This window comes from Puma concolor, chromosome B3, assembly GCF_028749965.1.
Source record: "Puma concolor isolate L17-30 chromosome B3, mPumCon1.1.hap2, whole genome shotgun sequence".
Lineage (NCBI taxonomy): Eukaryota > Metazoa > Chordata > Mammalia > Carnivora > Felidae > Puma > Puma concolor.
In genome coordinates, this window is record NC_141672.1 from 103,213,602 (window position 1) to 103,237,242 (window position 23,641).

At 39.3% G+C, this 23,641-nt stretch overlaps 1 protein-coding gene across 3 annotated transcripts in view; it reads left to right on the forward strand.

The window, feature by feature from the left end:
• The first annotated feature begins 10,439 nt into the window (after positions 1-10,439).
• MINDY2 (MINDY lysine 48 deubiquitinase 2) overlaps positions 10,440-23,641 on the forward strand; it is a 79,388-nt gene continuing 66,186 nt past the window's right edge. For 2 of the 3 annotated variants that reach the window (XR_015252677.1, XM_025919943.2), the window contains exon 1: positions 10,443-11,471. Coding sequence is in view for 2 of the 3 variants with exons in the window: in XM_025919943.2 (XP_025775728.2) it covers positions 10,620-11,471 (852 nt within the window). In the remaining variant the exon portion in view is untranslated. Of the gene's footprint in view, positions 11,472-23,641 lie in introns of all 3 variants that reach the window. The other variant, XM_086710797.1, reaches the window with a different exon arrangement.

A 23,641-nucleotide genomic window follows, 5' to 3' on the forward strand; every position in this document is an offset into this window, starting at 1 on the left:
GAACAAACAAATCATTTATGTGGGGCCAAATTGTTTAAAATATAATTAGTTTCTTTTAAAGCTATCTTGGGGTGCCTGGGTGGCTCAGTCAATTGAGCGTCCAACGTTGACTAAGGTCATGATCTCACCATCCATGAGTTCAAGCCCTGCATTGGGCTCTGTGCTGACAGCTCAGAGCCTGGAGCCTGCTTCAGATTCTGTGTCTCTCTCTCTGCCCTTCCCCCACTCATGCTCTGTCTCTCTCTCTCTCTCTCTCTCTCTCTCTCAAAAATAAAATTAAAAACATTTAAAAATTAAAAAAAAACAAAGCTAACTTATAATAAACAATTCAAATGCTGAGGAGTCATCACAATTACTAATACAATTTTGCTTAGTTAAATGGATCATATTTTAATCTAATGCTAACTAGCTAAACAGCTCATCTTTAACAATTTTTCAAGTCAAGACATTTTTATATTTTGAAATCAATCTTTCTTTCCCAAGGCCTCTGTTGTAATGCGTGTGCTACATTGTAACAGAGTAACACTGGACTGAAAGTTCAGGGACTCTGTTCTAGCACCAACCTGTGGTAATAATGGAACTGTCTGACCTTGGGTAAGTCACAGGACTTCTTTCAGCCCCAGTTTCCTCATTTGCAAAAAAAAAAAAAAAAAAAAAAAAAAAAAATCATGTCTGAGGATGCATTAAGCTCCAAAATTATTCAGATTCACAATATTATATGTTGCTCATTATTACATTGGGCCAAACATATCAAATTAATTAGAGACTAGATGTCTTTGCAAACGTGCAGGGTAATCTTTTTTTTTTCTTATCAATAATGGTATTTTAAATGGTGTATTGAAAACGGGATTTTGAGGTAGAAAGTTGGACATAATCTGAGTAGACTTTGAAAGCTAATATGGAATTAAGAGAAAAAGAGAGTAGATATTTTAAATTAAGGAAGCAAAATGAGCAAATCATTTGCATAGGTATAATTAGTTCAAATGGTATAGAAAAAGGGTTATTACATTTTAGTAATTGATAAGGCTAGTTACATAGAATGAGGATAGATTAAGAAAAGCTTTGAATGCTAGAGCAACTCATCATATTTAGTGGTTAAGGAAGTGCCTTTAAAGGTTTTCAGTGGTAGATGGAAATAATAAAATCACTGTTTAATCTAGCAATATACACAATGTACTTGAAGGAAAATAAACTGTAGCGAAATCAATTAGCAGGTTTACTCCAACACGCTCACTGACCTAGGACAGCACCAGCGAGAATGGAAAGCAAGGAGTGGATAAAATACTGAAGTAAAAGTCAGATCCTGATTTGACTTGAACATGTGGAAATCTATTAAAGGAATACAGATGGGGCGTCTGGGTGGCTCAGTTGGTTAAGTGTCTGACTCTTGATTTCAGCTCAGGTCATGATCTCACAGTTCTTGAGTTCGAGTCTTGCATTAGGCTCTGTGCTGGCAGCAGAGAGCCTTCTTGGGATTCTCTCCCTCCCTCTCTCACTGCCCCTCCCCTGGTCTTTCTCTCTCTCTAAGTAAGTAAAATTTTTTAAAAATTTTAAAAAAAGGAATATTCAGTTACAAGGACATTGATTACAGTGAAGTTCATAAAATAGTTAAACAATCTAAATGTCTGAAGAGCAGGGATTGGTTCAGCCATATAACAGAATATTATTGATTCATTAGAAATGTTGTAGATGAATGTAAATTAATACCTAAAGATGTTCACAAGATAGGTATCTTTAAAGATTTTATTTTTTAAAGTAATCTCTACACCCAGCGTGGAGCTTGAACTCTCAACCCCAAGATCAAGAGTTATATGCTCTACCATCTGACCGAGCCAGGCACTCCAAGTGTTCAAAATATATTGATAACAGTTCACAATATATTGATATCAGTGCAGAGCCCAATGCTGGGCTTGATCTTACAAATCATGAGATCGTGACCTAAGCCGAAATCAAGAGTCAAACACTTAACTGACTGAGCCACCCAGGCACCCCACAGAATGGTCCAATTTTTGTTCACAAAAATATGTATGTGTTCAGATGCCTAGAAAGGTTTGAGGAGGATATACATGCAGTGAAGTATCACTAGTGTTCTCTCTAATACTTCATTCCACACAGCATGCTGAAAGGTGGCTTTTCCTTTCTTTATTTGCTCATATGTGTTTGCTAATCTTTTTAACTAGAAAAGCACAATATTTACTTATATTAAACATTTTAAATTTAAAAAGGGGACTTGTTGACTATGAGGAAACTAAATGGAAGTACTTGAGTGTTTTAACCCTAAGTAACAGAGACTGATATGAAGGTGGAGAAATGTGGGAAAGACAAGAACAAAGAAGCATTTTGAGATCAGGATAACAAAATATGGTTTCGACATGACTTTGAAGGTATACATACACACACACACACACACACACACACACACACACACACACACACACACTCCTCAAAGGAGAATATATAGAAAAAATGGCCAAAAGAATAACTTTGGAGCATTGTGGACTTCTAGGAAAGTAATTAAAAATTGGCTATAGAAGATGAATTTAGAAGCCTTTTACTTTTGCTAAGGTTTATTTATTTTTTTATACTACAGTAACTTTTACTTTTTAATTTTTTAAAATTTAAATCCAAGTTAGTTAACATACAGCGTAATAATGACTTCAGGAATAGAATTTACTGATTCATCACTTACATATAACATGCAGTGCTCACCCCAACAAGTGCCCTCTATAATGCCCATTTAGCCTATCCCCCACCCAACACCCTGCCAGCAACCCTCAGTTTGTTCTCTGTATTTAAGAGTCTCTTATGGTTTGCCTCCCTCTCTGTTTTTATCTTTTTTGCTTCCTTTTCCTTATGGTCATCTGTTTTGTTTTTTAAATTCCACATATGAGTGAAATCATATATTTGTCTTTCTCTGACTGGCTTATTTTGCTTAGCATAATACACTCTAGTTCCATCCATGTTCTTGCAAATGGCAAGATTTCATTCTTTTTGATTACAGAGTAATATTCTACTGTGTGTGTGTGTGTGTGTGCGTATGTGTATGGAATATTAATATATTAATGGAATATAATATTATATATATGTATATATATACATATATATATGTATACGTATATATACGTATACATATATATATCCATTTGTCAGTCGGTGGACTTTTGGGCTCTTTCCATACTTAGGCTATTGTCAATAATGCTGTTCTAAACATTGGGGTGCATGTGCCCCTTCCAAACAGCACACCTGTATCCCTTGGATAAATACCTAGTAGTGCAATTGCTGGGTCATAGGGTAGTTCTATTTTTAACTTTTTGAGGAACCTCCATACTGTTTTCCAAACTGGCTGCACCAGTTTGCATTCCCACCAGCAGTGCAAAAGAGATCCTCTTTCTCCACATCCTCATCAACATCTGTTGTTGCCTGAGTTGTTAATGTTAGCCATTCTGACAGGTGTGAGGTGCTATCTCACTGTGGTTTTCATTTGCATTTCCCTGATGATGAGTGATGTTGAGCAGTTTTGGAATGTCTTCTTTGGAAAAGTGTCCATTCATCTCTTTTGCCCAATTATTCACTGGATTATTTGTTTTTTGGGTGTTGATTTTGAGAAGTTCTTTACAGATTTTGAATACTAACCCTTTCTCTGATATGTCATTTGCAAATATCTTCTCTGATTCTGTCAGTTGCCTTTTAGTTTTGCTGATAGTTTCCTTTGCCATGCAGAAGTTTTTTATCTTGATGATGTCTCAATAGTTCCTTTTTGCTTTTGTTTCCCTTGCCTCGGGATATATGTTGAGTAAAAAGTTGCTGTGGCCAAGGTGAAAGAGGTTTTTGCCTGCTTTCTCCTCAAGGATTTTGATGGCTTCCTGTCTTACATTGAGGTCTTTCATCCATATTGATTTTATTTTTCTGCATGGTGTAAGAAAATGGTCCAGGTTCATTTTTCTGTATGTCGCTGTCCCATTTTCCCAACACCATTTGCTGAAGAGACTCTCTTTTTTCCATTGAATATTCTTTCCTGCTTTGTCAAAGATTAGTTGGTCATATGTTTGTGGGTTCATTTCGGTGTTCTCTATTCTGTTCCTTTGATCTATGTGTCTGTTTTTGTGCCAGTACCATACTGTCTTGATGATTACAGCTTTGTAATACAGCTTGAAGTCTGGAATTGTAATGTCTTTGGTTTTCTTTTTCAGGATTGCTTTGTCTATTTGGGGTATTTTCTGGTTCCATACAAATTTTAGGATTGTTTTTTCTAGCTCTGTAAACAATGCTGGTGTTATTTTGATAGGGATTGCACTAAGGTTTATTTATTTGCTATAAAGGTGGGGAAGAGATGCTTCCCTTAGTGCTAGAATAGCAATTCTCAAACTTCATTGTGAATCAGAATCATCTAGAGGTCTTGTTAAAACACAGTCCTTTGTGTCACTGGACTTTACACAGAGTTTCTGCTTCTATAGATCTGGGGTAGGACTAGATAACTTTCTTTTCTTTTTTAATAAGCTCTATGCCCAATGTGGGGCTCAAACTCATGACTCTAAGATCAAGAGTCGCATGCTTCACCAACTGAGCCAGCAAAGGTGCCCCAAGAATTTTCATTTTTAACAAGTTCCCAGGTGATGTTAATACTACTAATCCAAAAACCACACTTGGAGAATAACTGTATTAAAGTTGAGAGATATCTAGCAAACTGGTAGGAGTGTGTTTGAAAAGCTAGGTCCTAAGGCATTATATATGTGAGGCAATAACAAAACCTTAACCATTGTCCTAAGACCAGAAGAGTAGGGATTTTGAGTTGAAGGTGATGGAATATATTCCTTGAATTCATTCCTGATAGACTCTATTTGTACCCAAATTTAGGTCCCACTCTTAAAAATAACTACATAGGTGGGGCACCCAGATGGCTCAGTTGGTTAAGCATCTGACTTCGGCTCAGGTCATGATCTCATGGTTCATGAGTTCAAGCCCATGTCAGGCTCTATGTAGAGCCTGAGCTGTCTCAGAGCCTGGAGCCTACTTGGGTTTCTGTGTCTTCCTCTCTCTCTCTGCTCCCCCCGCCCCCCACTCACGCTCTGTGTGTGTCTCTCTCAAAAGTAAACAAACATTAAAAAAATTTTTAAAAAATTACATAAGTAAAATTAAAAAAAGAAATGTTTCAACAATACTTAGCATAGTAGAGGTAAAATAAAGGGAAAACAAGGTCATTTTCCTCCATTCACCATCATACATCTTTAATACCACCAGGACAGACTAGCATCTGGTAAAGCAGCATGGAGTAGAAGCAGCACCTGGTAGAATATCATAGGATTGGATTTGTTTCTGAACAGGTGTGGGACTCCTCATGGGGGCTCTCAGAAATAATTAAATAGGGGATGTACTTTGCAGGAGGCTGGAATTTCTGCATAAGCAGATGAGGGCCAGAGCCAGCGCAATTTGAGTTACATGGAAACCCTTGATTTTAACTCAAAATTTCACCACCATATCTTGAGTAGAAAGCTAAGAGAAAAGAAATAAAGGTATATATGCCAAGCCTGTGCAATCTGCTCTGACCCAATTTTGGTTCAGCTAACAATAAAGAACCTTCAAATTATTTTTAGTAGCACCATCAACAAAATAAAAGCAAGATGGACTAGGCTTAACAGTCAAATAATTTATATAAAAACAAAGCAATTCTCTCTGCTCTATCCCTCCACACTTTTGAGTCCTGTTCTTTAGAAGCAGTTCCATACTCCTAGGTATTCTTTAGTTCCTTATCCCCAAATTTCTTTCTGAGTAACATGATTACACTCTTATATCTTCATTAAAAAGTTGTAGATATTGTTTATTGACTTATTTCTATGGAATATGAGGATTTGGGGGAAAAAAACCCCATAGGCTGAGGAATAATTAGAATGATGATACACACTAGCAGTAAGGTGATAAAGACTTAGCAAGGGGGTGGCTACAGATAAATGAAATAGAAAAGGAGTGTATAATATCAGTGAGACTTGACAGATGAGGTAATAGCAAATAAATCTGGGGAAAAGTCAAAGATAGTACCAACTTTGCTGTTATGGTAGCTAGCTATGATTCAATTTAAAAAAAATTTTAAAGAATAATAATTTTGAGAGTTAGAGATATAGTTTTTGGATTTCTTAAGCTTGAGGTAACAATCAGCCTATGATTTCAATTAGGCTAATATAGCTTAATTCCTCAATTATCTCATACGAAAAGATTTTCCTCATCTGAATTTTTATAAGTTATTGCTTGTACCACTCATTTAGTATGAATTATTAACTGTCTTATATTCTCAGTATTTCATGTGAATATATCTTATTTCCCAAAACAGATTTTGCCCTTCCAAAGAGTAAAACCAATGTTTTACACTTGTATCGCCCATATCTCACTCTCTCTGGAACTGTCAATAACTCCATACTAAGTATATTTTTTATAGCATATTGTTCAGATATCCTTTCAAAAATATAAAGGATACAAAAAAAACTGTAATCAATATTCTAAGAGATGAATGATCAGGATGTTTCTAAGCAATAAAAAGGAACTACAAAGAATTCTTGGAAGTTAAATATACAACGGCACCAGTAAGTAATGCATTAAAAATAATTGAATGGGTGTCTGGGAGGCTCTGTCGGTTGGGCACCCAATTCTGGGTTTTGGCTCAGGTCATGATCTCCCACTTGATGGGATCGAGCTCTGCATTGAGCTATGCATTGACAGCGCAGAACCTACTTGAGATTCTCTCTCTACCCCCCCGGCCGCCCCTTCCCCTGTCTTGCATACATGTGTGCATGTGGGTGTGCACTCTCTCTTTCTCTCAAAATAAATAAACATTTAAAAAAAAAGAATTGAAAGATAAAGTTGAGAAAATCTCTTAGAAAATAGAACAAATAGGGGCGCCTGGGTGGTGCAGTCGGTTAAGCGTCCAACTTCAGCCAGGTCACTATCTCGCGGTCCGTGAGTTCGAGCCCCGCGTCAGGCTCTGGGCTGATGCCTCAGAGCCTGGAGCCTGTTTCCGATTCTGTGTCTCCCTGTCTCTCTGCCCCTCCCCCGTTCATACTCTGTCTCTCTCTGTCCCAAAAATAAATAAATGTTGAAAAAAAAATTAAAAAAAAAAAAGAAAATAGAATAGATAAAATTAAAGAATAAATAAGAATTATAGAAGAAATGAAAAATTTCCAGAACTGAAGAATATAAGTTTCTACATTCACTGTGTGATCATCAAGTATGCATCCCAATAAATAAAGCAAGACCTATTCAAAACTATCAAATATTGGGGCACCTGGGTGGCTTAGTTGATTAAGCATCTGACTCTTGATCTCAGCACAGTTCTCCAACTCAGGGTCTTGATCTCAGGGTCCTGAGTTCAGGCCCTGCATTGGGCATTAAGCCTACCTAAAAACAAAAACAAAAACAAAACAAAACAAAACAACATCAAATACTGAAATGTCAGAACACCAAGAAGAAAGAGACAATCAAATACACTTCAGAGAGAAGAAATAGGTAATACACAAAGGTTCTGGAACATCAGACTACTCTATAATCATTTGGAAGCTGAAAGACAATAATCAATGACTTCAAAAGGAAGAAGTATTTCCTTTAATTTTATGTCTAGCCAAACTATAAAGGTAAAGGTAGAGTAGAGTTCTATCTCTTTTTCAGACATAGACAGTCCCTCAAAATGTGCTTCCTATGCACTCATTCTCAGGAAGCTAAAAAAGAGTATGTTCCACCAGGTCCAAGAAAGAGGAAGAAGGAGATTGAAGGAAGGAATCAACATGGAAATGAGGAGGAGGGAACTCGTAAGACAATAGTGAAGAGAAATCCCAGGATGACACGTGCAGCAGTCCTACAGAACAGTAAGTTTAGATCAGAGTAAGAGAAGTGTTTCAGGAGGGATATACCCAAGATTAAAATGGATCTGGGAGGAAACCTGATATGTGTGACTGTACGGGTAAGTCTGTGGCTGAGCTACTAGTAGGTGAAGAGTTAAGCAAATAAACAAAATGATGAGGTAATTGTTAATTCTGAGAAAAACAAGAACTTAAACCAAAGATACATATAAGCAAAAATGAGTGAGACATTTTTCAGCTTATTGTCTTCTGACATTTCTCCCTAGATGCCACTCCCCACCTCCCTTAGAAAAATAACTGTGCACATCTTCACAAACTTAAATAATTACATACAAGCATACATTTTTTACCACTGTTCATTATGTAGTTGCTGACAACATATAGAAAAGAAAAATTGGTTCTGTTTCTATTATAAATAAATTATTAAATTATGCATGTGAGCATTTGAAACATATACCAATGAAAACTACCAGAGCAAGTTCAGGCCTATCTAAGCAGAGTCTTAAAAAAAAACTGGTGAAAGACTATTATGTGAGACATGTGTTCCATATTTTTTGGCTCTGTGGTTTCTGGCCTGTAAATGATCCAGTCATTCAATTTACTCATACACTACACCTTCATTTATTTATTTATTTTAGCATATTATTTTTTTAAGTGGCTCCACACCCAATGTGAGGCTTGAACTCACGACCCTGAGATTAAGAGCTGCATGCTCTAAGGATTGAGCCAGCCAGGCAGCCATATAATACACCTTTAGACATCTATTTATAATCAAGGCAGCATACTAAATTCTGAATTTCCTGAAATCTCTTATATTCTCATTTACACTTAATGGCCTTAAATACTGTAAAAAGCTTGATCCAGCAGCATATACCTTGTAAACTCTACATCCAAAGTGTGGCTCGAATTACGACCCTGAGATCATGTTCTACAGACTAAGCCACCCAGGTGCTTTAGCAGTATGTGTCTTACCCTGGGTGGCTCAGTCCCTTAAGCATCTGACTCTTGGTTTTTGGCTCAGGTCATGATCTCACAGTTTATGAGTTGGAACCTCGCATTAGGCTCTGTGTTGGCAGTGTGGAATCTGCTTGCGATTCTCTCTCTACCCACCCCCCCCCCGCCCCCGCCCTTCCTCTGCTTGCTCAGTCTCTCAAAATATAAATTAAAAAATTAAAAAAAATGTGAAAATAAATAAAAACGTAGGAATAAGAAAAAACAAAACAAGAAACTACTAGATAGTAAACCCAAAGAAGGTATGAGCCCTTTCTCTTATTCGCCAGTGCCACAGTTTCCAGAATGTACTTGGACTTGAGGGGTGTTAAATGAGTGAATGAAATACCAATTTGTAATTTTGTCTACCTTCTCGAATGAAAAGAGATACAGAAAGATACCGTTCCATTATATGTCAGTTATTTCTACGGCTAACCACGAAAGATGACCTGCCCTGTCATCTTTTGTATCCCCGGAGCTTAAAAAATGTTGAAAGACTGGGGCGCCGGGGTGGCGCAGTCGGTTAAGCGCCCGACTTCAGCCAGGTCACGATCTCGCGGTCCGGGAGTTCGAGCCCCGCGTCGGGCTCTGGGCTGATGGCTCGGAGCCTGGAGCCTGTTTCCGATTCTGTGTCTCCCTCTCTCTCTGCCCCTCCCCCGTTCATGCTCTGTCTCTCTCTGTCCCAAAAATAAAATAAACGTTGAAAAAAAAATTAAAAAAAATGTTGAAAGACAAAAAACAAAACAAAAAAACCAGAAAACAAAAAACAAACAAACAAAAACGGGAGGAGGGGAGAGAGGGGCGTCCTTGTGGGGAACAGGTCAGAATAGGACCCAAATCCCATTTTGTCACCAACAAAATTTGCAGCCTACTCTGTCCTCTCTGAAAATTGCACGGCCTTAAGACGAATCAATTGCAACTAGAAAACTCTTTCAGGAACAGGCACTTCCCACTCCATCAAAGTGAGGCCAAGTTGACAAAACCGCAAAGACTTGGCTAATTCAGGCAGAAGCTAATTTATTATCATTGGCCCAAAATTACCCACTTTTTTTTTCTGTGCAGGCCAGTATCCACAACCGCACTGACGCCTCAAGTAGGGCGAACGTTTTCACCAGTAGCTGGTGAGGAGCTCGGTGTTCCTCAGCCAAAACCCTGGGAGACTGGGATTTATGAGGTGTAGTAATCCAAACACCTCGAGTAGATGCGCAGCCTTTAAAAATCCGCATCTCGTAAGAAATTCCTTCAATTTTCCATCTTACAAGCGGAGGAAACAAATCTCCTCAGCTCTTCGGGGACGAGCTCTTTTCCAAATAACACAACCACAGGCAACTCATCATCCTGAGCTCTAGGCTGGGCCACACACACCCCAGCTCTTAAGGGTCACAACCTAAACAGTCTCTGCCCGCCTCTCCTTTAAAGAAGCCGCGCGCGGTTGGGCTGCCCTAGAGTTCAACTTCCGGCTACATAGTGAGAGGATGTTTTCCTTCTGGCCACACCTCCTAGCCACGCCCGCCACGCCCCGCCTTCCGGGAGCTAGCTCCAGCAGGCGGGCGCGTAGGAGGGGCGGGTCCGGGTAGGGGTCGCCCTCCCTCGGCGGCGCTCAGTCACTCCCCAAGCGGGCGGTAGCGCGGCGGGGCGCGCGCGCGCTCCCGGTGCCCTCCCCGTGACGTGCCTGGCCGAGGCCGCGCAAGGGCGCTGTAGCTGCCAGTGCCGCTGTCATGGCGTCCGAGGCGCTGGCTGAAGAGAACCCGCCGCGGTCTCCTTAGAGCGAGGGGCTGGCGGCTGGGCATGGAGAGCGGCCCCGAGAGCCTGCAGCCACTAGAACACGGGGTGGCCATCGGGCCAACGCCAGGGACAGGTTCTCCGCAGGAAGGGCCACCGGAGACCAGGCTCGCCGCCGGAGATGGTCCTGGAGTATGGGCGGCGGAGAGCAGAGGCGGGAATGGGCAGGGGGCGGCGGCCGCCGGGAGGAGCCTCTTGGACTCCGTTTCTCCCGCCGGCTCTCCTCAGGTTCCCAGACCCTGCAGCTCCTTTCCGGGCTTGGACTTGAAGGAGAGCAATTTGGAGAACATTGCTGCCCAGAAGGCGCCTCTGAGAGGGCAACACAAGGTGACCGCCTCGCCGGAGACCGCGGAGGCCGGAGCGGACCATGGATCGGGTCCGGCCGGAGACGCCGGCTGCCGCGCGGATTCCGCCGGCACCTGCCGGGCAGAGTTGGCGGTCGCCGGCTCCGAGGAGCCTAGCAGCGCCGGCGGCCTCAGTAGCAGTTGCAGCGACCCGAGCCCTCCTGGGGAATCGCCAAGCCTGGACTCCCTGGAGTCGTTCTCCAACCTGCATTCTTTCCCCAGTAGCTCTGAGTTTAATAGTGAGGAGGGAGCAGAGAACCGGGTCCCCGGGGAGGAGGAGGAGGGCGAGGGCGCGGCGGTGTTGCCCCGGGCTGTGCCTCTTTGCCGAGAAGAGGAGGAGGAGGGGGAGGAAGCTCAGGTACTGGCGGCCTCCAAGGAACGCTTCCCGGGACAATCTGTCTATCACATCAAGTGGATCCAGTGGAAGGAAGAGAACACACCCATCATCACTCAGAATGAGAATGGACCCTGCCCTTTGCTGGCCATCCTCAATGTTTTGCTTCTGGCCTGGAAGGTACATTTCTGCAGCTATTTCCTACAGCTTTTGGGGAGGGGGAAAACGGGGTGAAGGAGCTGCTGCATGTCAGCTGACGGTTTCCTCTTTTCTTTCCTCGTTCTCCCATGAAATTCATTCTGGGACTCTTGTCCAAAGAATATTCTTATATGTATTTTGTAAAAGAATTGCCGGCAACCTCAGGTCTCTCTAGTGTTTAAATACGAGTTCAACATTCAGTTGATGTTCTTAAAAACAAGGACTTAGAGCACCCTAAACCCTAGGATTATTTTTTTAACTGTATTTTTCTGTTTCCTTCTTACTGACTGTCACATATGCAAGAGTGAAGAACTGGGGAAAATGATCTTTAGAAGTTACTTACCATCAATCCATGATAGCAGGGAACAAGTTTTGATGGTTATGTTTAGCCGATTTTCCAACTAATACTTGCTCCATTTGGGTGTAGATACTTAAGGAAATGGTGATAGGGAAGATGTGGCCCGTTAGACAAATTCCATTTAAGGGAAAGCATTGGTCTGAGCCCAGTTACCATAACTTCTTGGTTTTCAAAGATTGTTTTCATTTTATGCATGATTTTTATTTGCCTTGTTTATTTGTTTCTGCTTAAACAGTTTGGCATTATGACTGTTATTACATTATTGCATACTAGCATCAGAACTTGTCAAGGTTAAGGGAATTAAAATTGTAATGACTCAAATAAGAAAAGATATATTCAAGGTAAAGGAACAAGAAAGGTAAGGGCCCTTCACAAGTTAAAGTATATTGAGGGGACTCAGTGTGTTGTGTATAACTGAAGTGTCTTACTCAAGCTTGCAGTTTGAGGGTGTTGAGATGCAGGATCTTATAGCACACCTCTTATTTTCTAATTGATAAGTATATCCATTGATAAACTGTTTCCTAGAAAAAAATAACCTGGATTATTCTGACCGGTTAGGAAAAAAATTAAGTAAAGGAAATAGCATATATTACGTGCCTTCATCTTCCTGTTACTAGCAAGGGCTGATGCAAAAGAAATAAGATTAGAAACCTTAGCAGTATCTGGTACATAATGGCACTCAAATGTTTGATGAAGACTGTGTCTGCTTTAGCTGGGGAGCTATTTGGGGTTGCATCATTGACTTATTAAAGGACAATGCAAGGCAATACATTATAAATACATCTATATATGTATACATCTGTTTATATCAATATAAATTTTTCAGTTGTAAACAACAGATTGAAATGTGTTAGATATTCCAAAAGGGGAAATTTTTCTTTAGTCTGTCATAGCCCCAGAGAGCTTCATGGAATTGATGGGTCTTATACCAAGCTTTTAAGGAAAAGTAAATTTGAAATAATAAGGAAATGGAATTGTGGGAGCGGGAAGGATATAAACAAAAGGGATGAAAATAGAATGGATTGTGTGTGTGCGTGCGCGTGTGTGCGTGCATGTGTGTTTATTAGCCGACAGAAATGGTAAGTTCATACTGGTGAATAATAAAAAGTAAGACTGAAAGGTGAAGAACCACTTGATGAAAGCCCTTAAATGTCAGAGTTAGACTTGATATACAGGCCAAAGACCCTAGTCTTTTTGTAGGAAGGGATAACAGTTCTTTAGATTTTCTTTTCTCTTAGTTACCAGATATCAGATATCTCTTAGATACCAGAACTACCAAAGTTCAGAGGAAGGAGCAAGTGCTGTGATCTGAAATATTTGGAGATAGATGAGCTTTGAATTGACTCTTTCAGACATGGCTTCAATGAAATGATCAAACATTTGAGTTCCTACTACGTGTGAGGTACTAGAAGTACAAAAACAAGCAAGATGCAAGTCTGCCCTCATGTAGCTCCCATTTAGTGGGGAGACACATATAAATAATTACAGTGCAATGTGATAAGTTCTAAATGTGCTTTGGAATTAGAAAAGGGTAATTGGGGATGCGTTGTGTCAGGGAAAGCTTTATAAAAGAGGTAATCTATGAACTGGATCTGAAGGATGAGTTGATAGAAGGCCTTCCAGCCAGAGGGAATAGTGTATTCAAAGCTGGTGAAGCAGAAAAAGATTTGTTCTTTTTCATGATTCCAACCTTGGTTGGAAGTGCAGAGTCAGAGGGAAGGAAATAGCATTAGCAGGAAATAAAATTGATAGTTGTGTTAGACTGTTAATGAGCAGGCGTGCTTATTAATTTGGAGGCTATTTTATAAATCTGTGGTTTTTAAGCCTCCTGTCTGCCTCCAGGCTATGGCTACACACAAACGTTACTCATCAGTAATCAGTGATTGATAGGGAGACAGATTAAGAGAAGCAGGGTCTGATAAAGCAGTTTTCTCAAAGAGAGCCAGGGGTGCTAGAGGTCAGAACTATTTTCATAATAATACTAAGCTATTATTTGCCTTTTCATTCTCATTCTTTCACAAGTGTCAGTGGAGTTTTCCAGGCTATATGATATGTGATAATATCATTGCTCTGAGAGTTAATGGAATATGTGCTTATTTATTCTTTTTAAAATTTTTCTCAATTTTCATTTCTAGTATGGTAAGTATGGGTAGATATAACCTACATAGACCAAAGCTCTTTGGGGTCCTCAATAATTTTTAGGACTGTAATAGTCTAGACACCAGAAGGTTTGAGAAAGGCTGAGGTAGAGAAAAATAGTGAATAGGGTACAAAAAGTAGCTGTCAGATTTCATGTAAACACAAGTGGTGCTTACACTTTATATTTAGCTAATCATAGGGAACTCGACTGAGAATAATATGATGGAAGTGGTCTTGTTTGAGATTAGACTAGGGGTAAGATTGTAGTGTAGCAAAAAGTGTAGTGTAACATGAAGAATTGATGAGGATGGCCCTTTTGGATGGGGAATTCTCTGCCCCTTCTCTTTGATGAAGACAATGTTGGAGCCTAAATGATTGCTAACTGGACAAAGGAAATGAAGATGACCCCACCTTTTCTAATCTGGGTAATAGAGATTGCATCATTCAAAAGATAAAGTGTTTTCAGCTGGGAGATGTCAAAGTTTAGTTGCGTCAGGTTGGAAATGTCTGATAGTGGGACATGAAAATATAAATATTCATCATGCCTCTAGAAGCGTCGAGTGTCAGGGAAGAGGTCAAATTATAGAGAAAAACTGAATGGGGGAGTTATTGCATAGACCCAAGTATGGTAGTTTACTTACCATAAGTATGAGAATAAATGAATACTTCATTGAGAGTGGTGAGCCATAGTTCTCAATTTTTTTTTTATCATTGAGAATATGTGGGAAACTACAAATTGCCAGCTTAATTCCTCCCTGTAATTCTCCACTCCCTCTTCCATCCCATTCTCCAGTAGACAATAGCGAAAACAGAGAACAACGATTAAACTTGGTGGGGGAAAGGCAATAAGCATTAAGAGTGAGAGCGTGTAAAAGAAACCAGTATAGGCATAATGTGACATATGACTGAGAACTGGAAATAGGACAGTGTCATGATAGTAGTCTTGGAGAGAAACTGATAAAGCGGTCAGTTATCAATTGTCAAGTGCAACAGCATCAAGGAGCTATTGGAGTACAAAAGATTTTACTGAAAAAGGATGGGTGTGAGGACAAAGATGCTGAAAAGTCAGAATAATATGGACTCCTCAGAATAGGTGGTAAAGTTCTCTTCAGAGGAAAGGAGCAACAATCTCATTTTCTGAAGTAATGGAAGGAATGGGGCAAGGAAGATACAGAGACAAGGTTGTGTTAAGATAGAGAGGCAGATGGCAATTGAGGCCTCATTCTCCCATTTTGGCACAATAACAATTGACCTTATCAGCAATCACTATTGAACCTGTCAGTAATTAGCAAGGAAAGGTTTTAAAGTTTGGAGGGGAGGATTGTATGAGAAAGGCACATTGTATTTTAAAGAAATTCTAATCTCATAGAGATTATGTCTTGGAATTTGAGGCATAAATAGAAAGTAGTAAGTAGCAATGGATAAGTTGGGGTTATGCTTTAAAAACTTGTAGTATATAAATTTTGCTTTGTTTCTGTTTCCCCAGTAGTTTTCTAATACCTGGAAATAGGAACAGAAAGAATGGCTGGTTAGGGTTATATCAGGGACTGAGCTTTCCAAGGACTGATTTGTGGAGAGTCAATGGAATTAGGGTTGAAAATGAAACAGGTGATTATGTCTTTGAAGGAAGGTGGAGTAATGAGAAAAATCAATAAACTAAACATGTTGGGAGGATTTGAGTGATTCAAAGAAAGTAAGTGCCATAGTTCTGGATGAGAAATGATAGTTAAAATTATCAAACAGTACTGTGTTGGAAATATTGGAGTTTTAGTTATAGATAGGTTGCCTTAGGACTGATGAAGAGTAGGTGATCGTTCATAATCTCTGAAATAGTTGAGCTGTGATAATCCAACAAATCAAAAAAGGAAACCTATTCATTAAATTTAATTCAGGCTCAAATTTCTATTTCTCTTTAACTGACACCAGGTAAATTTATGCTTTGGAATATGTATTCATTTTGCTTCTTTACTTTAGACTAAACTTAGTGGGTTTTTTTTACGGTTTTTCTTTAATCTTTCATTTTATCTATCAAAAACAATGCTAGGGGCACCTGGGTGGCTCAGTCAGTTAAGCAGTTAAGCATCTGACTCTTGATCACCTCAGGTCTCTCTGCTCAGGTCATGATCTCATGGTTTGAGCTGACAGCAGGGAGCCTGCTTAGGATTCTCTCTCTCCCCCCTTTTTCTGCTCCTCTCCCACGTGTGTGTGCACATGCATGCGCTCTCTCAAAATAAATAAATAAACATTAAAAAAAAAACCCACAGTGCTATTTATAGGTGTATTTGAAGGCTATGACCCACTTATTTAGATGTGTTTCAGGGTGCCTGGCTAGCTCAGTTGGTAGAGCATGTGACTCTTGATTTCAGAATTGTGAGCTTGAACCCCACTTAAGTTATAGAAATTACTTAAAACTAAAAAAAAATGGATGTGTTTGTAAAAATTAACAAGTCAAAGATATAAAATTTAGTTTCTGATGATACTGATAACATGATAGTTATGTTATAAATGTTGAAGCCAAGTGATGGGTACTTGGGAAATTCATTATGCTATTATTTTTCTACTTTGTGTAACTTAAATTTTCTACTATGAACATTTTTTAAAGTTTCTCCATTAATATCATCATGTTTATGAAAGTATTACTTTAATAGAGGGAGTCCTTGCTTTGTCATACATTTGTTTTCTTATAGAAAGAATGTTATAACGTTCTGAGAATCAAACACTGAAAAAAACATATAAACTTATTCTGTGCATTATGATAGTTTTGTAATATCTAATGATTATGTAGCATTTTAGTAGAAGAATGAATACACTGTTCTAAATTAAGATGCTGGAAGTACATCTCATTTCCTCCCCAGCCCTTTTAGGTAGGAAATTCTTTTTTCCCCCTCTCTTTGCTTGGTAGGAACTGAGACCATCTCCTACTCCAAGTCAAGAGAGGAATGCCAGGATTCTGAAACAAGATTTTTTTTTTTATATTAAAATTGGTTTCTCCAGACATTACACCTAGAATCTGTAAAATAAAGGTTGATACATTTGATTCTATAAAAACTGAAAAAGCTGAAGGTTTAAAAAAAAAAAAAGACAGAAAGTCCCTTTCTCACCGCAACCCCCTTCTTCCCCCCCAAAACGCTACCTGAAACTAAACCAAAACACACACCACAAACTGAGGGAACAGTTTGCCAGATTATGTGTCTAATGGTTAATTTCTTCATTTACAAAGAGCCCTTATAAATTAGAAAGAGATGAGCAACTCAACAGCAAAATGAACAGAAGGCCATTACCGGAAAATTCAAAGATGTTCAAATGGATGTCCTCTCTCTTATTACCACTTGCACATGAGGCATCATGAGGGTGAGCCTCTTGTCAGCAATGAGTATGACTCTACCTCTCCCTCCCTGCTTGAAAACTTTTCTTGTACTGTTTTCATACACCTTGCTTCAGACTGGTTTTTACTTTTTTTTTTTTTCAAACTTCCTGACTTATAAGAACGTTGCAATCACATAAATTTTCTCACATTTTCCTTTTCCCAAAGTAGGCACAAAGCTCTTTTGAGTCTTTCCAAGTGTATTTATTACTTATAAAAGTGGAAAAAAAGATTCCATTTTAGACTCTGCCCACCTTTTTTTTTTTTTAAATATAGATCCTGTAAGAAGAGATTAATAACTTCACACGGTGGAGTTTTGTTTACACAGTAGATGCAAGTAACATTTATGAGACTTTCATTTCCAATCTCTTTTAAGAATTAGGATTGGTATTGTATTTCTTCATTTGTGAGAAAAAATGGATGAGGACTGATGATAGTATGACTACTCCATTGGCTGGTTGCCCTGTTAATGATGGGTTCATTTTCTCCTCTCTCCTTGCTCCCAGTAGTCTTTCAGTGGATAACTTTCCCGTACCCCATCCACCTTATCTATATTGAGTGCCAGGTGAAGAACATTTGAGCATAGATGGTACCAGCAATCATATGGCTTTGAAAAATAGTAGTACTCCATTATTTTTTTTAATGTTTATTTAGAGAGAGAGAGAGTGCACATGCTTTCACTTGTGCATGCACGTGAGAGAGGGGGAGGGGCAGAGAGGAGGGGAGAGAGAAAATCCAAAGGAGGCTCCATGCTGACAGAGCAGAGCCAGACCTGGAGCTCAATCTCACTACCGTGAGATCATGACCTGAGCTGGAATCAAGAGTTGGGTGGGGCGCCTGGGTGGCGCAGTCGGTTAAGCGTCCGACTTCAGCCAGGTCATGATCTCGCGGTCCGTGAGTTCGAGCCCCGCGTCGGGCTCTGGGCTGATGGCTCAGAGCCTGGAGCCTGTTTCCGATTCTGTGTCTCCCTCTCTCTCTGCCCCTCCCCCGTTCATGCTCTGTCTCTCTCTGTCCCAAAAATAAATAAACGTTGAAAAAAAAAAAAAATTTAAAAAAAAAAAAAAAAAAAAAGAGTTGGGTGCTCAACTGGGCCACCCAGGCACCCCAGTACTTGGTTATTTTTATGTCCAGATACACCGCTAAATATTTTACATGAATTATATGCATTTCCTCTTAATTTTTTCAATTATATCATGAAATCCTTAGGTAGACAATGTTCCTATTTTACATACATGCAAAACTGAGGTACATAAATTTTAAATAACTTGCCCAAGCTAAGATTATCACCTACTTCAGAACTTGAGATGTTACTTGGGATATGTGGTTTGGAAGTTAAATAGTGGACAATAAGTCTGGGACAAATCAGTCTGGAAGAACCAGTGATAAAGTCAGAGGAGCAGAAATAGCCTTCATGATTCCTTAGAACAAATCCTGGGGATCTGGTACCAGTTGCTCTTTATACAGACTCCTTCCATTTTTAGCCCCCTCTGCTTCACCCCCTGTCCTCTGAATTATCTGGCACTTCCAGCGTCAGAGACTTTCTTAGCTTCTGTGGTGAATGAGTTTGTTTTTCCCTTCAAAGTTTATGAAATGCATTCTTTGATATTTTCATTAGTAACTTCTATCTCTACTACAACTACCCTAGTTCAGGCCAACTTCATCTTATCTGGACTACTTCAGTAGCTATTCCCATCTATTTTTCAAGCAACTAATGCAAACTTTCATTGTCGCTTATTCTTTGGGTAGATTTTTCAGCACCTAGGCTTTTTAAAATCTGTTTATTTTGAGAGAGACAGAGAGAGTGTGCAAGCGTGTGCAGGGGAGGGGCAGAGAGAGAGGGACAGAGAATCCCAGGCAGGCTGTGCACTGTCAGTGCCGAGCCTGATGCAGAGCTCAAACCCACCAACCATGAGATCAGGACCTGAGCCAAAATCAGATGCTTAACCGACTGAACCACCCAGGCACCCCAGGCTTTGTGAGCTTCTTAAATAGATATCCACATTGGGGCGCCTGGGTGGCGCAGTCGGTTAAGCGTCCGACTTCAGCCAGGTCACGATCTCGCGGTCCGTGAGTTCGAGCCCCGCGTCAGGCTCTGGGCTGATGGCTCAGAGCCTGGAGCCTGTTTCCGATTCTGTGTCTCCCTGTCTCTCTGCCCCTCCCCCGTTCATGCTCTGTCTCTCTCTGTCCCCAAAATAAATAAACGTTGAAAAAAAAAATTAAAAAAAATAGATATCCACTGTACCATTCTTCATTGCTCTGAAACTCTTTGATTGCATATAAAATAGGATATTTTAAAAAATCTAATATGTATGAATGTATCTGCAGTTTCTGATGGTTTTAACTAGTTTTAAATAGGCCTTGGTGTTACTCTGAGGATGGGGTCTTATTGTGATAGAAATTGATGGTGAACATGTTTCAAATTGTTTTTCTTCTTTTTTTTTTTTTTATTTACTTATTTTTCAGAGAGAGAGCAAGCAGGGGAAGGGCAGAGAAAGAGAGAGAGAGAAAATCCCAAGCAGGTTCCATGCTGTAAGCACAGAGCCCAATGTGGGGCTCAAAATCACAAACCATGAGATCATGACCCGAGCCAAAGTCGGACGCTCAACCGATTGAGCCACCCAGGTGCCCCTCTATAATAGTTTATAATATGTATGTTTATTTGCTGGAGCCAGAATTAAAGGTATATTGAAAGGATTCTTAACTTTTTTAGTCTTTATTTTGAAAGAAGCTACATTTCTTCCTTTTGATTCCCATTAGTATTTCTAATATTTTTAAAAATAATTTCTTTACAATTTCATCTAAAAAATCATGAGTGCTGTATGATTTACTGTATATTCAAAATCAGTAGGTGCACCTGGCTGACTCAGTTACATAGAGCATGCAACTCTTGAGGTTGTGAGTTTGAGCCCCCCATGTTCGGTGTAGAGATTACTTAAAAGTATTTTTTTTAATAAATGAAATTTGAACTAAGAAGGAATTGTATTGTTTAGTTGGTCCGTTTTACCATACGTAATGCAAAAATGGACTGCAGCACAAAAATCAAATAATTCATGTACAAATTAAAAATGGTTAGGAGCGCCTGGGTGGCGCAGTCGGTTAAGCGTCCGGCTTCAGCCAGGTCACGATCTCGCGGTCCGTGAGTTCGAACCCCGCGTCAGGCTCTGGGCTGATGGCTCAGAGCCTGGAGCCTGTTTCCGATTCTGTGTCTCCCTGTCTCTCTGCCCCTCCCCCGTTCATGCTCTGTCTCTCTCTGTCCCAAAAATAAATAAACGTTGAAAAAAAAAAATTAAAAAAAAATAAATAAAAATGGTTGTTTCCTGAGTTCCAACTCAACTTTCTATTTGAATGTTAAACTAAACCTCACAATTCTGAAGCAGATATCATTTCCTTCTATAAACTTATCTACCCTTACCAAATTTCTTATTTTTACTGATTATAGGGATCTTAATTTTTCCAGTCCCCTGAGTCTTAGAGTCAACCTCAGTTATTGTTTCCCCTTTGTCCACTTTTCATTGTACACCAAGTTCTGTCAACTTTTCATTTAAGACATATTTTGGATGATGTTTTACTTAAGATTTCGCTTAAACAAAGTGTTTTGCTATTAAGTCTGTAAATGTTGGTATAATGGAAAGGGTAATTGTTTTTGGAGTCAGATCTCAATTCACATCACAGCTTTGCTGCTTTGGACAAATTAACTTTTCAGCCCATTAGTTTATTCCTAGAATGAAGGTAATGAAATCTGCTTCATAGGATTGTTGTGGGTTAAGGGTAACATCCATATTATATGACAATTAGTAGAAGTTGAATATCTTAAATTTTTTTCTGACTTTCCTAAAGAGCAGAAATTGGCAAATAATCAACTTTTTATCTTCTCAAGTAACTCCTCAATTTGTGAAGGTGTTATAAATCAAACTGTGTATTTCCTATTTATTGGTATTCTAATTAAATATTTAAAAATTTATATTATTTGGTCATTTTTGTACTTACCATCCACCTGTATAAACTGCTTATTCCTTAGTTATTATTGGGTCTCCTGCATTTCTCTACCCCCCACAGAATACCAAAGTCATAGGTGTCAAAATCTCGGCATATCACTTTTGGGATGTTTTACATTCTTGTTTAAGATTTTATTAACACTTCACATGGAAGATTTGTTTTTATTTTTTTAATTTTAGTTAAAAATTTTTTTTAAGTTTTTTGATCTTACTTGAGTCTGTTCTCAAATATACTTCACTCTTTTATTTTATTTTATTTTATTTTTTATTTTTTAAAATTTACACCCAAATTAATTAACATATAGTGAAACAATGATTTCAGGAGTGGATTCCTTAATGCCCCTTACCCATTTAGCCCATCCCCCCTCCCACAACTCCTCCAGCAACCCTCAGTTTGTTCTCTATATTTGAGTCTCTTCTGTTTTGTCCCCCTCCCTGTTTTTATATTATTTTTGTTTCCCTTCCCTTATGTTCATCTCTTTTGTCTCTTAAAGTCCTCATATGAGTGAAGTCATATGATTTTTGTCTTTCTCTGACTAATTTCACTTAGCATAATACCCTCCAGTTCTATCCATGTAGTTGCAAATGGCAAGATTTCATTCTTTTTGCCTGCCGAGTAATACTCCATTGTGTATGTATGTGTGTGTGTGTGTGTGTATATATATATATACCACATTTTCTTTATCCATTCGTCCATTGATGGACATTTGGGGTCTTTCCATACTTTGGCTGTTGTCGATAGGGCTGCTATAAACATCGGGGTGCATGTGTCCCTTTGTAACAGCACATCTGTTTCCTGTGGATAAATACCTAGTAGTGCAATTGCTGGGTCGTAGGGTAGTTATATTTTTAGTTTTTTGAGGAACCTCCATACTGTTTTCCAGAGTGGCTGCACCAGCTTGCATTGCCACCAACAATGAGAAAGAGATCCTCTTTCTCCGCATCCTCACCAACATCTGTTGTTGCCTGAGTTGTTAATGTTAGCCATTCTGACAGGTATGAGGTGGTATCTTTTGTGGTTTTGATTTGTATTTTCCCGATGATGAGTGATGTTGAACATTTTTTCATGTGTCAGTTGGCCATCTGGTGTCTTCCTTGGAGAAGTGTCTATTCATGTCTTTTGCCCATTTCTTCACTGGATTATTTGTTTTTTGGGTGTTGAGTTTGATAAGTTCTTTATAGATTTTGGACACTAACCCTTTATCTGATAATATCATTTGCAGATATCTTCTCCCATTCCGTAAGTTGCCTTTTAGTTTTGCTGATTGTTTCCTTCGCTGTGCAGAAGGTTTTTGTTTTGATGAGGTCCCAGTAGTTCATTTTTCCTTTTGTTTCCCTTGCCTTTGGAGACGTGTTAAGTAAGAAGCTGCTGTGGGTAAGATCAAAGAGGTTTTTGGCTGCTTTCTCCTCGAGGATTTTGGTGGCTTCCTGTCTTACATTGAGGTCTTTCATCCATTTTGAGTTTATTTTTGTGTATGGTGTAAGAAAATGGTCCAGGTTTATTCTTCTGCATGTCGCTGTCCAGTTTTCCCAGCATCACTTGCTCAAAAGACTGTCTTTATTCCATTGGATATTCTTTCCTGCTTTGTCAAAGATTAGTTGGTCAAATATACTTCACTCTTTAAATAACTAAGAATTACAGAATAATTGGGCTGAATTAAATTTTTAATGCTTATTTAAAAAAAAAAATTTAATGTTGCAGCGCTTGGGTAGCTCAGTTGGTTGAGTGTCTGACTTCGGTTCAGGTCATGATCTCATGGTTCGTGGTTTTGAGCCCCACGTCGGGCTCTGTGCTGACAGCTCAGAGCCTGGAACCTGCTTCAGATTCTGTGTCTCCCTGTCTCTCTGCCCCTTCCCCTGATCACACTCTGTCTGTCTGTCTGTCTCTCTCTCCAAAAATAAACATTTAAAAAATGAAAAAAAAATTTTTTAATGTTTATATACTTTTGAGAGACGAGAGACAGAGCCCAAGAAGGGGAGGGGCAGAGGGGAGACACAGAATCTGAAGCAGGCTCCAAGTTCTGAGCTGTTAACATAGACCCCAAAGTGGAGCTCGAACTCACGAACCTCAAGATCATGACCTGAGCCAAAGTTGGACACTTAACCGACTAAGCCACTCAGGCAATAATTGGGCTGAATTAATGAGGTTTTACTGTATAGTTGAATAATTGGAGTGGGAGTAGCTATTTCCTTTTGTTCAGTATTCTTTCTCTGCTTATGTTATTAATTTGCTCAGGAAATCCATTTAATCCAATAAAATCTTACTTATAGGGTAGGACATCATTTATTTTCCTAG